Below are 16,049 nucleotides of genomic sequence, written 5' to 3' on the forward strand. Positions count from 1 at the left end.
TTCAATAGAAATAGATTAATTATTCAACAGATTTAACAAAATAGAGAAGATAAAATATATCCACAGAGCATATTGTAAAGATTCCAATGTGAATATAACCTCCTTAACAGTACTCAAAAGAAAGAATAAAAAATGCTATAAAGGAAGGAATTAAAAATACTATAAATCACCTTCACTTTTGAGCATTTTTTCAAAGTCCCTCATAAATTAAAAAAATAAATAAACATTGAATTAAAGTATGTATAAAAGATTAAGCTTCCAGCTATTCAAAGAATACTTAAAATTAGTGAGAGAGGAAAACCAAATCATCACCTCAACAGATTCAAGTGATATTTGTGTACCCGAAGCATCAACAGAAATTTCTGATTATCTAGTTCACTAAGAATATGATAACTTCTTAACATGAAAAGGAATAAAACTTAGTCAACATCATACTTAAATGATCATCAAGAGAGTTATCCCCAATAAAACTAGGAAGAAGTTATTTATCACTATTTAGCATTGAACTGAAACCTGTAGTCAAGAAAATTTACGTGGTGAACTCAAAATTTAAAAGTGTTGAATATTGAAAACAAAAATTATCTATAAGTAATTTCTTTTTGAAGATAAAATTATTTTCAGAGTGAAAACACAAAAGAACCAACAGAAAGGTAATTACAACAAATAAAGAGCTTAAATGAGGTAACAATACAAAAAAAAAAGCACAAATTTACATTATTTATCTGACTTTTCAGAAAAAAAATTAAAAAGCAATGGATAATTTTGAAACAACTGAGCACTGTTCTAAGCACTTTATTTCTATTAACTTGCTTAGTCTTCAAGAGAAATTCATCAACTAGGTATAGATTATTATTTTTCCTATAAGGAATGAAAGGCCCAGAGAGAGTAAAGAATTTACCTAATGTCATGCAGAGAGAGAGAACAAATGATTCAAACTCAGGTTGCAGAGTCATTTGGGGACAAATAGGGTAAACCTAAATTTTTTCTGGGCCCCAAAAATCACTGCAGATGGTGATTGCAGCCATGAAATTAAAAGACGCTTACTCCTTGGAAGGAAAGTTATGACCAACCTAGACAGCATATTAAAAAGCAGAAAGATTACTTTGTCAACAAAGGTCCATCTAGTCAAGGCTATGGTTTTCCCAGTGGTCATGTATGGATGTGAGAGTTGGACTATAAAGAAAGCTGAGCACCAAAGAATTGATGCTTTTGAACTGTGGTGTTGGAGAAGACTCTTGAGAGTCACTTGGACAGCAAGGAGATCCAACCAGTCCATCCTAAAGGATATCAGTCGTGGGTGTTCATTGGAAGGACAGATGTTAAAGCTGAAACTCCAATACTTTGGCCACCTGATGCAAAGAACTGACTCATTCGAAAAGACCCTGATGCTGGGAAAGATTGAGGGCAGGAGGAGAAGGGGACGACAGAGGATGAGATGTTTGGATGGCATCACCGACTCAATGGACATGGGTTTGGGTGGACTCTGGGAGTTGGTGATGGACAGAAGGCCTGACGTGCTGTGGTTCATGGGCTCACAAAGAGTTGGACATGACTGAGTGACTGAACTGAACTGAAATTGTATATTGCCATCACTTTCATTTTTCAAATTCCTGCAAAAAATTATGTGTTCACATACCTAAAACATTCACCAGTATATTCAAAGGGTTAACTGGTTATGTTTAGGTGGTAAGAGTATGGTTGCTTTGTTCTTATTTGAATTTGTTTTCATTTAATATCTGTCCATGGTAAATATATGTAATGAGAAAATATAATAAATGAAATTTTACAGCACTTTCCTTGTGCCATGAGGTCAGATGTAGAATTATCTGTATTTTGGACATCTCCTTATTTCAACAGTGTGAAAACACAGACAGCCCATCTGGCAAACACCATGATTATCACAAACTTTAAGGACGACAGTCCTCAGTTTCTGGCAAATTGCTTCTAAACTAAACAAGAATAATAACGGCTTCACTTATCCCATCTCAGAATCTGATGAAATAACTATTAATGAAGATAACAAAGTAAGTTTAGACCAATGTACTCAGATGTCAAAAGGTACAGATTTCAATATCATTTTCAAGTAAACTACCCATCTGTTGAAGCCCATAAATCATATTTTACAATTTCAATATAAGAAGAAACATAATTATACAGAAAGAGAATTTTACATGTATATTTCTACAAACAGTCCTACCTATCTATATTTGCTTATAGCAGATCTATTAATTTCCAGGCACTAACTTTATTCCAGTTTTTAGAGGACGGTCATAAATACTCCCCAAGTTTACATGCCATATATTTTCATTTCAGCATGATAATTTAAAAAATAAAAGAAAGTTCTTTCATAATTCTCCTTTAAAAATGATTCAGAAGAATACAAATAAAAATGATTCAAAATATGAGTGAGGAATAGTAATTAATAATTCTCATTTCAATACTCAGAAAATTATATTAATTACAGATGAAAAATAGAAATATAGCAAGTAGTTCTACTTACCATTTGAATAGAATGCTTCAAATTCATTTGGACAATTATCCCAACAAAATTCCTAATGACCTGAAAATAAAGAGTGATTGAGGAGGATCAATACTTTATATATTATTTTATAACATATTAATCCCATATGATATCTGACTCATATGTGTTCTAGATTTCCACAAGGATACATCCAGACTTAGGATTTTCATTTAATATGAATGTTGTCTAAACCTGGGAAGTATCACGCCCATGTATTTATTAACATACCACCTTTCATGCTCCCTAGTGCACTTTTCCAGCCTGCCTGCTCTCACCCTCAACCCTAACCTACAGAACCACACGGCAGAAAAAAGGAATAATTCATTCTGACTCTAACTTGGTACTTCCCTCAAAGTTAAGAGATTGTACCACTGTGATCTTATTTTCCAATGCAAACTTTCTGGGGGGTAAAATTGCATTATGATGCTTTAGTGTGATAAGACAAAATCTATATCATGAAAATTTTAATCCGTATACTAGATGACCTAACTGATAAATTTAGAAATTATATCATCTATGGAAAAATATTTATTTAAGGTTGGGATTACAAGATTATTGAGCTACATATTGTAATTGCTAAGTAATTTTATAACACCAGACCACTCATCAATCAAAAAAATCCTTATTTTTAAAAGATAAGGAAAATGAGACCTAATGAAGGAGGAATAGTTTGGCTAAAATCTTAGCTTCAAGGCAGTTCTAATGATCAGATGTTAAATCTCAAGGCTTTTGCTTATCTTTTTTCCATGGTATTATTTCAAAACATTTATTAAGGCTCTGATACATACCAGGCACTGAATTGAGCACTGGATATGAACAAGACAGGTAAAGGACACTCCTTCGTGAAATTTAATTCTAGTGATCTTGATTCAATGAGATAACAAATATACATTCCATTCTTATAAAATACAGAATGCAAATATAAACAAGATTTTAGAATACAGTTCTATTGTGAGGCAAGCCTGCTTTCCAATGAATATTCCCTTTGCAGCCCACAAAATACTTAGCTAAACATCTAAATGTCTTTGATGTGTAGATAGATATTTTGTGCAAAGATAAATCCTCAAAAACTGAAAGCAACACAATTTTTTTTTCTACTGAATGTTTTGAAGCAAATCTTTAATTTGTTTACTGATCCAAATCTGTCTCAACTTTCAGACTCAGTGTGAAGCTTACAAGCATGCTGTAGAGATGAGAAGTTCCACATGTGCAAATGAGTAAATAGACTGCACATGGAAGAACAGAATAAAGACCTTGAGATCCGTTTTGCAAATAATTTCTTAACTACTGTTTCATATTTAGCAATGAGTTCAGTGTTATGCTTAGAGCAGGCATTTGCAAAATAGGATGATGTTTAAACATAAAAGATTGAATTTTTAGACTACTAAAGCACCTTTCTCATGCTTTTATTTTCATGCCTCCAACCAATAAGATATTAACTATTAATACTTTTCTGTGTAGTTGTTTTATCTTGCTGACTTTAGAAATGTAAACAAAGAGCCCCAAATAACATACAAAACATGAGCTTAAGTTTGGCCTGAAACTATAGTTCTGTAAAATTAAAATGATACAGAGATACACAGAATGTTTACTATATATAAACATAAAATGTTTATGTATTTAAATTTATGTATTTAAATATGAAATGATTATTGTTTAGGTTCCCTTGAGATATTGGGCTACTGTCTCAGGTCCATTAGCAATGCTTCTGCTTTACCAGTTAATGCTCCCATTCCCTGTAGATTCCCTTAATATGACATTCAGTAGGCTATAGTCCATGTGGTCCCAGAGTCAGACACGACTGAGCAGCTTCACTTTCACTTTTCACTTTCATGCATTGGAAAAGGAAATGGCAACCCACTCCAGTGTTCTTGCCTGGAGAATCCTAGGGACGGGAACCTGATGGGCTGTCGTCTATGGGATCACACAGAGTCGGACACAACTGACGTGATTTAGCAGCAGCAGCATACTGAATTAGTGAATCATTTCATTAAAAAAAAAAAAAATCAAATTGCAGAACAGACCCATCAGAGGAAGCCTGGGGAGACTTGTTCCCTTCATTTTAAAGAAGAGATGACAAGAGTGTGACCCATAGTCACATACTTGAATATCAATAGTATAATCAAGTTAATACATTACCCTTATTTACTAGTACTAGTTTTTAATAACTAGTACTAAGGGGTTGATACCCCTTAGTTACTAGTTATGGATCTTCCACAACTTCACAGCTAAGCTAAAAAATCTTTCTTTCATTCTCATTAACTTAAGATATAAGGGGCGTTTTGTGACAGATATCACAAAAATTCAGTGCTAGTATACATTATTGTTGCTGTTGTTCTTTAGCTGTTATGTTGTGTCCGACTCTTTTGAGACCCAGTGTGCTGTTGCCCACCAGGCTCCTCAGTCCATGTGATTTCCCAGGCAAGAATTCTGGAGGGGGTTGCCACTTCCTTTTCTAGGAGATATTTCTGACCCACAGACTGAACCCACATCTCTTGCATTCCAGGTGGATTTTCTACCACTGCACAACCAGGGAAACCCTATAATGGTATAGATTATTACATGTGTAATGTATCTATATATTCACTAGATATGTCTAAACTTGAAACCTATGTCTTCTGCTTCTAGTGACCAGCTCCATCATTTAAAGATACTATTTTAATTACAAGCCCTTAATTTGGGCTGGATGAGGCACGGCTAAAATCAAGATTGCTGGGAAAAATATCAATAACCTCAGATATGCAGATGATACCACCCTTTTGGCAGAAAGTGAAGAAGAACTAAAGAGCCTCTTGATGAAAGTGAAAGAGGAGAGTGAAAAAGTTGGCTTAAAGTTCAACATTCAGAAAACTAAGATCATGGCATCTGGTCCCATCACTTCATGGCAAATAGATGGAGAAACAGTGGAAGCAGTGACTGACTTAATTTTGGGAGGGTTCCCAAATCACTGCAGATGGTGATTGCAGCCATGAAATTAAAAGACGCTTACTCCTTGGAAGGAAAGTTATGACCAACCTAGGCAGCATATTAAAAAGCAGAGACATTACTGTCAACAAAGGTCCATCTAGTCAAGGCTATGGTTTTTCCAGTGGCCATGTATGGATGTGAGAGTTGGACTATAAAGAAAGCTGAGCACAAAAGAATTGATGCTTTTGAACTGTGGTGTTGGAGAAGACTTTTGAGAGTCCCTTGGACTGTAAGGAGATCCAACCAGTCCATCCTAAAGGATATCAGTCCTGGGTGTTCATTGGAAGGACAGATGTTAAAGCTGAAACTCCAATACTTTGGCCACCTGATGCAAAGAGCTGACTCATTTGAAAAGACCCTGATGTTGGGAAAGATTGAGGGCAGGAGAAGAAGGGGACGACAGAGGATGAGATGGTTAGATAGCATCACCAACTCACTGAACATGAGTTTGGGTAAACTCCGGGAGTTGGTGATGGATAGGGAGGCCTGGCATGCTGAGGTTCATAGGGTCACAGGGAGTTGGACATGACTGAGTGACTGAACTGAACTGAACTGAATTTGGCTTTAACATATACAAGATATATAAATTTATATATAAATAGATAACAGCAACCTACTATATAGCACAGACAACTCAACTCAATATTCTGTAATAAATTATATGAGAAAAGAATATGAAAAAGAATAAATGTATATATATGTATAACTGAAGCACTTTGCTGCACACTTAAAATTAACACAACATTGCTAATCAAATATACTGAATATAAATTCAACATAAAATAAGAAATATTAATAATAAAATTTATAATTAGAGATATTATTATTTTTCCAGAATTATGACATTTAAGAACGATAAGATTTTGCACCACCAAGGTTTGTACCCATTGTCTTTGACCAACTCCACCCTACCTTCCTTGCAGTAACCTTTTTCCAGTAGATGAGATTCCTACAGATTCTTCTGAAGTGCCTTCCTCTTTTAGAATCAAGCTTAGTGCATTCCTAAGAGACACGTCAGAACTTACTGTCCTATGTTATGCTCTTATTTCTAATAACTGCCATTATATAAACCTTGGTTGCAAGACTTGAACTTTTCAAAATATCAGTATCTCTCTTTTGTTCTATTTATTTCTGTACTTAAAAATTTCATTCTTATTTATATCCTTGACACAAATGGTGCATGCTTTGATATATCCAGCAAATTTGGAAAACTCAGCAGTGGCCATAGGACTGGAAAAGGTCAGTTTTCATTTCAATCCCAAAGAAAGGCAATGCCAAAGAATGTTCAAATTACCACACAATTGCACTCATCTCATACAATAGCAAAGTAATGCTCAAAATTCTACAAGTCAGGCTTCAACAGTACATCAACCATGAACTTCCAGATGTTCAAGCTGGATTTAGAAAAGGCAAAGGAACGAGAGATCAAATTGCCAACATCCGTTGGATCACTGAAAAAGCAAGAGAGTTCCAGAAAAACATCTACTTCTGATTTATTGACTATGCCAAAGCCTTTGACTGTGTGGATCACAACAAACTGTGGAAAATTCTTAAAAAGATGGAAATACCAGACCACCTGACCTGCCTCCTGAGAAATCTGCATGCAGGTCGAGAAACAGCAGTTAGAACTGGACATGGAACAACAGACTGGTTCCAAACCAGGAAAGGAGTATGTCAAGGCTGTATATTGTCACCCTGCTTATTCAACTTATATGCAAAATACATCATGCAAAATGCCAGGCTGGATGAAGCACAAGCTGGAATCAAGAATGCTGGGAGAAATACCAATAACCTCAGGTACACAGATGACACCACCTTTATGGCAGAAAGCAAAGAAGAACTAAAGAGCCTCCTGATGAAAGTGAAAGAGGAGAGTGAAAAAGTTGGCTTAAAGCTCAACATTCAAGAAAACTAAGATCATGGCATCCGGTCCCATCACTTCATGCCAAATAGATGGGGAAACAATGGAAACAGTGAGAGAGTTTATTTCGGGGGCTCCAAAATCACTGCAGATGGTGACTGCAGCTATGAAACTAAAAGATGCTTGCTACTTGGAAAAAAAGCTATGACCAACCTAGACAGCATATTAAAAAGCAGAGACATTAGTTTGCCAACAAAGGTACATCTAGTCAAACCTATGTTTTTTTCCAGCAGTCACGTATGGATGTGAGATTTGGACTACAAAGAAAGCTGAGTACTGAAGAATTGATACTTTTTAACTGTGGGGTTGGAGAAGACTCTTGAGAGTATCTTGGACTGCAAAGAGATCCAACCAGTCCATCCTAAAGGAAATCAGTCCTGAATATTCATTGGAAGGACTGATGCTGAAGCTGAAACTCTAATACTTTGGCCACCTGATTGGAAGAAATGACTCATTGGAAAAGACCGTGATGCTGGGAAAGATTGAAGGCAAGAGGAGAAGGGGACGACAGAGGATGAGATGTTTAGATGGCATCACCAAATTGATGGACATGAGTTTGAGCAAGCTCTGGGAGTTGGTGATAGGGAAGCCTGGTGTGCTGCAGTCCATGGGGTTGCAAAGAGTCAGACATTACTGAGGGACTAAATTGAACTGAACTTGATATTATCCATTATCTGATTAGAAAAAAATAAGAAAGGTCATCAACCATCATCTTACTTATGACCAGGAATTGGAGAGTACAATAAAACACAGGTGATAGAAATAATACTTCACTCCAATTCATTCAAAGAAGACCCTAAGTAGGGGCCGCGAGTTTATGACAGAAACAAGCCACAATGACACTAACTCTATTTGCCACAAATTTATTGATTACTATATGTTTGAAATGAGATGATCAATTCCTTTTAATAATATCTTTACTGGTTAGAGTCAAAGGAAAGAAGGTTAAATTATTAGTCACTCAGTTGGGTCTGACTCTCTTGTGACCCCATGGTCTATATGGTATTCTCCAAGCAAGAATACTGGAGTGGGTAGCCATTCCTTTCTCCAGAGTATCTTCCTGACCCAGGGATGGAACCTGAGTCTCCTGCCTTGCAGGCAGATTCTTTACTGTTTGAGTCACCAGGGAAAAGGGGACACTAAGAGAGAAATGAGAAGGAAAAATTCTAGCAATGATTCTTGCAGGCATCGTTTACTCATTCCCGCTATGAGTTAAGGAGAGGCTGAGCCAGAGAATAACATGATTTGATTAAACTTTCAATGGCATTATTCTAGCTGCTCAGTGGAGGACAGATGCAAAAGTTGGGGTGGGATGGTTCTAGAGAAAGAGAGAGAAAGTTAGAACATTACTTATAGTGCAAATATAATGTACTGATGCTTTCCACTCCAATGCATTAGTCTAAATGAAAGAAGCAGATGCAGTGGACATGACTGGAGAACTAACTATGTTGAGAAGCAAGGATGACTCAGGTTTTTGGCTTGAGCAATGAGGTAGACTTTAGAGCTTTTTGTTTTTTTTTAACAGGTCTAGGGAGAGACAGACATACTTGTACATAGTGGAGCAGAAGGAGAATGGGAGGGAAGACTACTATTTTGGCCATTTGACTATGTAGGTTTAAAAATACTTGTTATATAAGTCATGGAAAACAAGATGTTCTGTCAAATATCATAATTTCGGCTACATCAACCACAGTTTCCTTGATAATGAGGACGAGAACCAGATTCTCATTTCTGCTGCATCATGCTGAGGTGTTTTTTGAGTAATTCCATATCTTCTATAGATTTTCAACCCCTTGCTCTACCAGTTCCTTTCCCACAAGCATTAATAATTTTCATATATCTCTTTTGTTGACAGGCAATATATCTCTCTATCCTGTGAACCTTTTATTTAATGTCTTCTCTTCCATTTCACAGCTAAGTTCCTCAAAAAAAGAGAATGAACTGGTCCATTTGAACTTTTCCATTTATTTTTTAATTCTTCTATACTACTGAGTGGATGTTTCTACTTCACTACATTACTGAAACTGAACTCACAAACATCCCCAAGAAACTCTGAACTGTAACATCTTGTGATTATTTTGGCAAGAGTCATTACTAGATTCTTCTCCACTTCAGTGGGATGTTTCTGTACATCACTACTGCTAATTTTATTCTTTCTCTTCTCAATACTTCACCATGAGTAGTATTAACATTCCACGTATTAATTGCTTATGACAAACAAATTTATTTCTTTAATCCTCTCCTGTTTTCAAGCCTGTAGGCCCACATATTCAACTGGTTACTTGGCTTCTCCAATTGGCAGTGCTGTTTATACTTCAAACAAAGCATGGCTGAACCATGACCTCCTTACCTTCACTCCCAAACCTCCCCTCCTATTCATATTGGTGAGTAGCATCACCATCTATTCACTGTCTCATGATTTGCTTGAGAATCAACCTTACTTATGCATTTCTACATCTTCCAAGTGTTATCACTGACCCACTCTTGTCAACTCTACCTCATTAACATATCCTGTGTGCATCAGTTCTTTACATCCCAATGAACTCTGGCCTTATTTCATGTCTCAAAAAGACCTGAAAGAAACATTTAAATTTTTCTTATTTTCTTCCTCTATTCCCCTCTGCATTGTCCAAAGGTCTCTTTTGAAATTGTACAGTTGCTCTTTTAAAAGGCCTTTACCACCCAAAGGAAAAACCTATGGACTTTAGCATGGCTTCTAATCACTTTCAAGATCTGAGCCCTCCTTTACATCCTTATCTTCATTCTTGCCAATGTCAATGCATGTGCATGCTCAGTCATGTCCAACTCTTTGTAACCCCTTGCACTGTAGCCCACCAGGCTCCTCTGTCCATGGGATTTCCCAGGCAAGAATACTGGAGTGGGTTTCTATTCCTCATCCAGGGGGTCTTCCTGACCTGGGGATTAAACCTGCATCTTCTGAGACTCCTGCATTGCAGGCAGATTCTTTACCACTTGAACCATGAGGGAAGCCAACCTTCATTCATGAAATACTGTGTTCGGTTGTGTCCAACTCTTTGCCCCCCTCCCAAGGACTGTAGTCCACCAGGCTCCTCTGCCCATGGAATTTTTCAGGCAAGAACACGGGAGTAGGGTGCCATTCTGTTCTCCAGGGGATCTTCCCAACCCAAGGATCAAACCTGAGTTTCTTACATCTCCTGCATTGGCAGGAGGATTTTTTTTTTTTTTTTACCACTGCATATCTCTCACCAAACCCTATCTACCTACTCTAGCATATATCAGACATGTGATATTTTTTTCCTCCTCTCAAATTTCATAATATCAAAAATATGGCCCCATCTCTACCCATGAATCATCTTCTCTCTATCCATCCAGATTCTGCTGGAGCTTCTCCACTTAAATGAGTATCCCCTGATTGTCCTGGTAGAAGGGATTCTTTTTGGTTATTTTACTCCTGTTTATACTAAGTCCCCATATAGCAACTCTAATATTTTATGGAATTCATTGATTTCATGCCTCTAACCTCACTCTACTGGTCTTATCTTGACAACCCTACTGACAAGGTCAATGTTCAATAAATGATTGATGTTATTCAGAAATAATTAAGAGGAATAACGAATTAATTACTGAACAAATGATTTCTCCCAAAATCCTACTAAAAAACTCTAATATTCCTAAATATTGGTTAAAATTCCCCATGACTTATTTTCTTATACCATTTTAATATATAGTTCGCTCACAATCATGCACCTACCATAAATGGTCTAACACGAAAAGAACAAAATGTCAACATAGGACAAGTCTATTAGGTCAACTATTGACAGACATAAGCCATTTCGTGGACTTTGGCTATAGCTAAACTTGAGAAAACAACTCCAAGTTAAACTTTGAACATCAGAGTTTAGGGATAAGGAAAGCAACTGAAATAAACTGCATATTCAGCTTAAATTCAACTGGTACTATCTTTAGATACAGCTTAAAATTGCATTAGCTGCTTTGTTTCTTATTGCCAAAGCCAACCATAGGCAAAGCATATGAATTGCTTCAGGTCTTCAGCAAATAGTGATTTTAAAAAACATATGTAATGTTATTCATGTGGTTGAGTCAGAAATACATTTATCCAGTGGTACAGATGGAAATGATTTGTTCTGGAAACTGAGATAGCTTTATTATTTTACCATTTCTACCTACAAAAATAAGTTCATGTGCTAGTACATATGAGGAACCTCAGACCAAAAATATACCCAGACATTTTTGAGCCTCAATGCCAACATATTAAGCTCTGAGATTTAATTTGTACCACTATATTAATTATATTTGAGTTTCTATTTCAATTTTTAAAATACATACAGTATATGAACTCATGTTAATTATAAAAGGTTCAGACAATACATACATATTTAATATAAAAATTTCCCTTCCCCCTCTTCTTCAATTTTATTCCATTCCTCAGAGGTAAGAGTGCACATCATTCAAGTCATGTTACACAATTACATATGTGGTTTTTAACATGCATATGATTAATTATGGGCTTTCCCAGTGGCTCTGCAATAAAGAATCTGCCCACAATGGAGAAGACATGGGTTCAATTCCTGGGTCAGGAAGATCCCCCAGAAGAGGGCATGGCAAACCCACTCCAGTACTCTTGACTGAGAATGCTATGAACTGAGCAGCCTGGTGGGCTACATTCCATAGGCTTGCAAAGAGTCAGACACAACTAAAGTGACGGAACACACATGCATGATTAATTATATATATTGAGCTATGTCTTGCATTTTCTCTTAATAGTAAGACTTCAAGACATTGTTGATAGAAGTATAAACTGTCAAGAAAATTGTTGAAGGATGATTTTAAAATTCAGCCTAATTAACAATTTTATTTCTGCAAAAGAAGGCAGAAACAGTGGTATTTCTTACAGGATTGTTAGAAATAATGAAGTAGAAGAAATAATATAAACATCTAACAATATGAGAACATTTTAATATATTGTGATTTTTCCATACTATGTAAATGTAGTGGGCTTATGTACTTACAAGCTATTTATTTTATTCTTCTAAATATTAGTTTGGCTTTGTGTGTAAGCAACATGCCTCAAGAACAAGTCTAGTGAAAGAATATCAGTAATTGTAAGTTCTTCAACATCAGAAAAATTCTTAAGGCAGTAAGAATTTCTGGTAGATATCAGATTGAAAAAGGATTGGATTTAGTTTTTCTTAGAACACTTGCCCCTTTGGGGTGTAGTTACAAAGATCACTAGGCTTGGAAAACTGACTTTGAGAAACCAGACTTGCCGTTTCTCAGCCTCAGTTTCTCAAACTCCAAATAGGAATAATAGTAATGAAAAGAGTGAAAACACCTAGTGTAAAGTGTTAAAGAGTCACTCATAAAACGTGTCTCAAAACTATAATGAAAATACTTCCTCCAATAATTCTTCGATTCCCTCAACTAAATTTTGATTATATCAGATCTTTAACACATACCAACTTAATTTATATAGTAAGTAAAGACAACTGGTTAATAAAACAATAGTTTTTTTGTTAAGGATGATAATTTATTAAATAAAACTGCACTTTAAGTACAGCACAGGTTTAAAAAAAAAACTTTTTAGGGACATTAAGTTCATCTTAATTCACTATTCAGCAATAAGGCATTTTTAAAAGGTAAAATAATTTACTTCAAAAAGAATGTTTAATCTTAATAGACTAAGTACAAAACCTACTGAAAAGAAAAATAGTTCTTTTCTGATAATAGTTTGCCATGTGTTTGTCCTTTGTTCGTATTTAACTATTTTTATATCTATTGTCATACTATAAAACAAAATACCTGTAAGATATGGGTCTTCTTTCCCTTTTTATCACTTTACTAACTTATCCTACTTATCATTCTCATGAAATGATCCAAATAAATGCAGAACAGTAGAAAAATAAATATTAGTGTTACATCTATATTACTGTAACTTCTGACAGGAAATAAAATGGTAAAGGTTCAAAAAGTTTCAATGAACAAATTTATGCTACCATTGAGTTCTCACACTTTTTTCAGCCACATCTTAAGGATCTATTTTTTCATGGGTGTGCTAGAGAAGCTAGATGGTGAAGAAGTGATAAAAGGGTGTTCATGGTTTGTCAATTGGCAGGTTCATATTTTGCCTTCTAGTAAATAGTAAAGAAGGAAAGATCTAGTAATATAAACATCTGAACTCTATTAATCACTGACATATCTAGGCCAGTCCTTATTTCCAAAAAGTAAGGGCAAGGAAATGGGCCCATGTGCCAGGTTATTCAACATCAATTAATAAAATAAATGCAGAAATACCAGATGTGAAACATAATGAAAGAGAAAAAGCTTTTCTAAATTTTCAGAAAATGACTTAAGTAAACATTGAGAAATTCTTTTAGAATTAAGATATAAATATTGAAAAATATTTACCTTTTCAGAGCGTTAGAGAAGAGAAAGCTAAATAATTCACTTGGAGATAAAAAGAAAAGAAAACTATTATTCTATAATTAAATATAAATTCATACACTTATAAATAATAGATAGTTTCAAATGCAGTACTTTCCTGAAAAGTATCATTTAGTCTATTTCATATTCCCTCCTTTGAGAGATTTCTTGTGAGTTATTTCTCAAAATCAGATTTAATCAAAACATTCTTAAGATGGTGGTTCACGTAAATCAACTCACTTAATTCTCTCAACAGCCCACCAGGGTAGGAATTATTAGCCTCATTTTAATGATGATAAATCTAGGCTTAGAGAAGTTAACAAACTTGCTTACAAATAGCAAGTCACCATTTCAGAGCTGGAATTTGAATTCACCTTTGTTCACTCTAAATTAACAGTCTTTTTACCACATGACCGTGACTCTTAAAACCCATATATAAAACTATCATAAGAATGAACATGATTACTTTGCATTCACAGTTTTAGATGGCACTTATTGGTCAACAGAAATACTCCCATTAGCTATTTTAAAAACAGCTTTTATAAAACAGATAATGACTACCACTTAATAAACCCAGCAGTATAAAGTTATTAGATATATCACACTCTTCCCATGTGATGGGAAGGTGCAGGAGGCTCTGAAATGAGTGCTGTATAGTTTTCTCTGATGTTGTTGGGTTGCTCTTTTAAAGAGAAATTCTCTGTAATTAAGTAGCAATCAGGCACTTAAAAGACAGGCTGATCTCAGTACTGTATTTAAGTAAAGCAGACACAGATTGCATTTTCCATTCTGTGGTCTGGACACCTGGAGCACAAGCTCAGCCTCGTGCAGGGTCAGCCTAATTGAAACCATCCTTCATACGCCTGTCACATAAACAAGACTCTGTGTTCTGAAGACTCCGTACAACGAAAATACACAGGATTTCTTTTTTTCTTTTCATTTTCATCACTGTTATGAGTGCCAACATTTCTATCCTTAGTTCAACTGACCTTGTAGACATTTCCATCACTTTCAAAACATCATTTTTCACTTAATAAAAGTACTTGCATTAGCAAGACTTAATTATGTTATGCAAAAGCCACAGGGATAATTATAATTTATCCAGGCACTCTTAATCTGTATTAGGGGAAATGTGTTACAGACCTGATGAGAAAACTCACATACCATTACCCAATCTCAAGAACTGCTTAGCTAAATCTTGCTATAGTAAAATCTCAGTTATCATCCCATCATTTCTAGCCTGCCATGTTTTTTTGAATTTCTACCAATTTAAAAGAAACATTTAAAATTGTCAGTTCTAGAACTTTGTAATGTGACTAAATCTGTTTCACTAAACCAAACATGTTCTTCTCCTAACATGATTTAAGACTGCACTAGCTACATGTTTACAATTCTATTTAACTAATCACATGCATTTACTGAACATCTCCTACATCCTCAGTGTTTCTGGAACTAAGGACCTCTAGGTATTCTGCTACATTGTCATAAGCAACTAAATCCTAGCAGGGAGAAAATATTTTACTGTATATGTCCAATTTCCATACCTGGATTTGCCCAACTTACTTACAACTGACAGCAAAATGTCAAAGTTTCAGCTTGGAAATCTACTCATTAGATAAATATAAGTGACAAGAGAGGCATTCCTTCTTAGAGAAACATTAAATTCTTACTAGTTGTAACTCAGCCCTTTGTCTAGCAGAATTTTCACTTATCCAAAGTCCTTGTATGCCAGTACTTCCACCATTTCCGTTGGAAATTTCCTCCATAACTGCACAAATTTCACCACTAGATTGTATTTCCTGCCTTTCAGTTCATCTTCTTCCTGATACTTATTAAGCTGCAGACAGTTACCTTAGATCTGTAAGACCTAAAATTAATTTTGCTTTGTTTTAGCAGTCTGGGGGAATGAACAGTCATTTGTAAATTTCCCCTGAATAATGCACTTGTTCTTAAAAGCTTGTGAATTGTCAACATTATTGTAGCCATTGAATGATGGCAATATTATTGCTTCTGACAAGCAAGGGAAAAATTACAAGAGTAGCTAAAATGCTTAATATTTTCTATGCACATTAGGAAACTTAAGGTTTTTCTCTTTGGAAAAAAAGTACAGGTGAATGAAAATCCTACTCTTGTAAAAGAACCAGAAGATAAATCCTACCTATTAAAGGAGTTGTAAAAAATAGGAAAACAAACCAAATACACACTCTCACATGTACT

The 16,049-nt window shown here is 35.3% G+C and overlaps 1 protein-coding gene across 3 annotated transcripts in view; it reads right to left on the reverse strand.

The window, feature by feature from the left end:
- The window catches only part of LOC122428683, a 673,994-nt gene that overhangs the window by 432,686 nt on the left and 225,259 nt on the right, over positions 1–16,049 (reverse strand). For all 3 annotated transcript variants that reach the window (XR_006265788.1, XM_043448697.1, XM_043448696.1), the window contains one exon: positions 2,501–2,560. Coding sequence is in view for 2 of the 3 variants with exons in the window: in XM_043448697.1 (XP_043304632.1) it covers positions 2,501–2,560 (60 nt within the window). In the remaining variant the exon portion in view is untranslated. The remainder of the gene's footprint in view (positions 1–2,500; positions 2,561–16,049) is intronic.

This window comes from Cervus canadensis, chromosome 27, assembly GCF_019320065.1.
Source record: "Cervus canadensis isolate Bull #8, Minnesota chromosome 27, ASM1932006v1, whole genome shotgun sequence".
Lineage (NCBI taxonomy): Eukaryota > Metazoa > Chordata > Mammalia > Artiodactyla > Cervidae > Cervus > Cervus canadensis.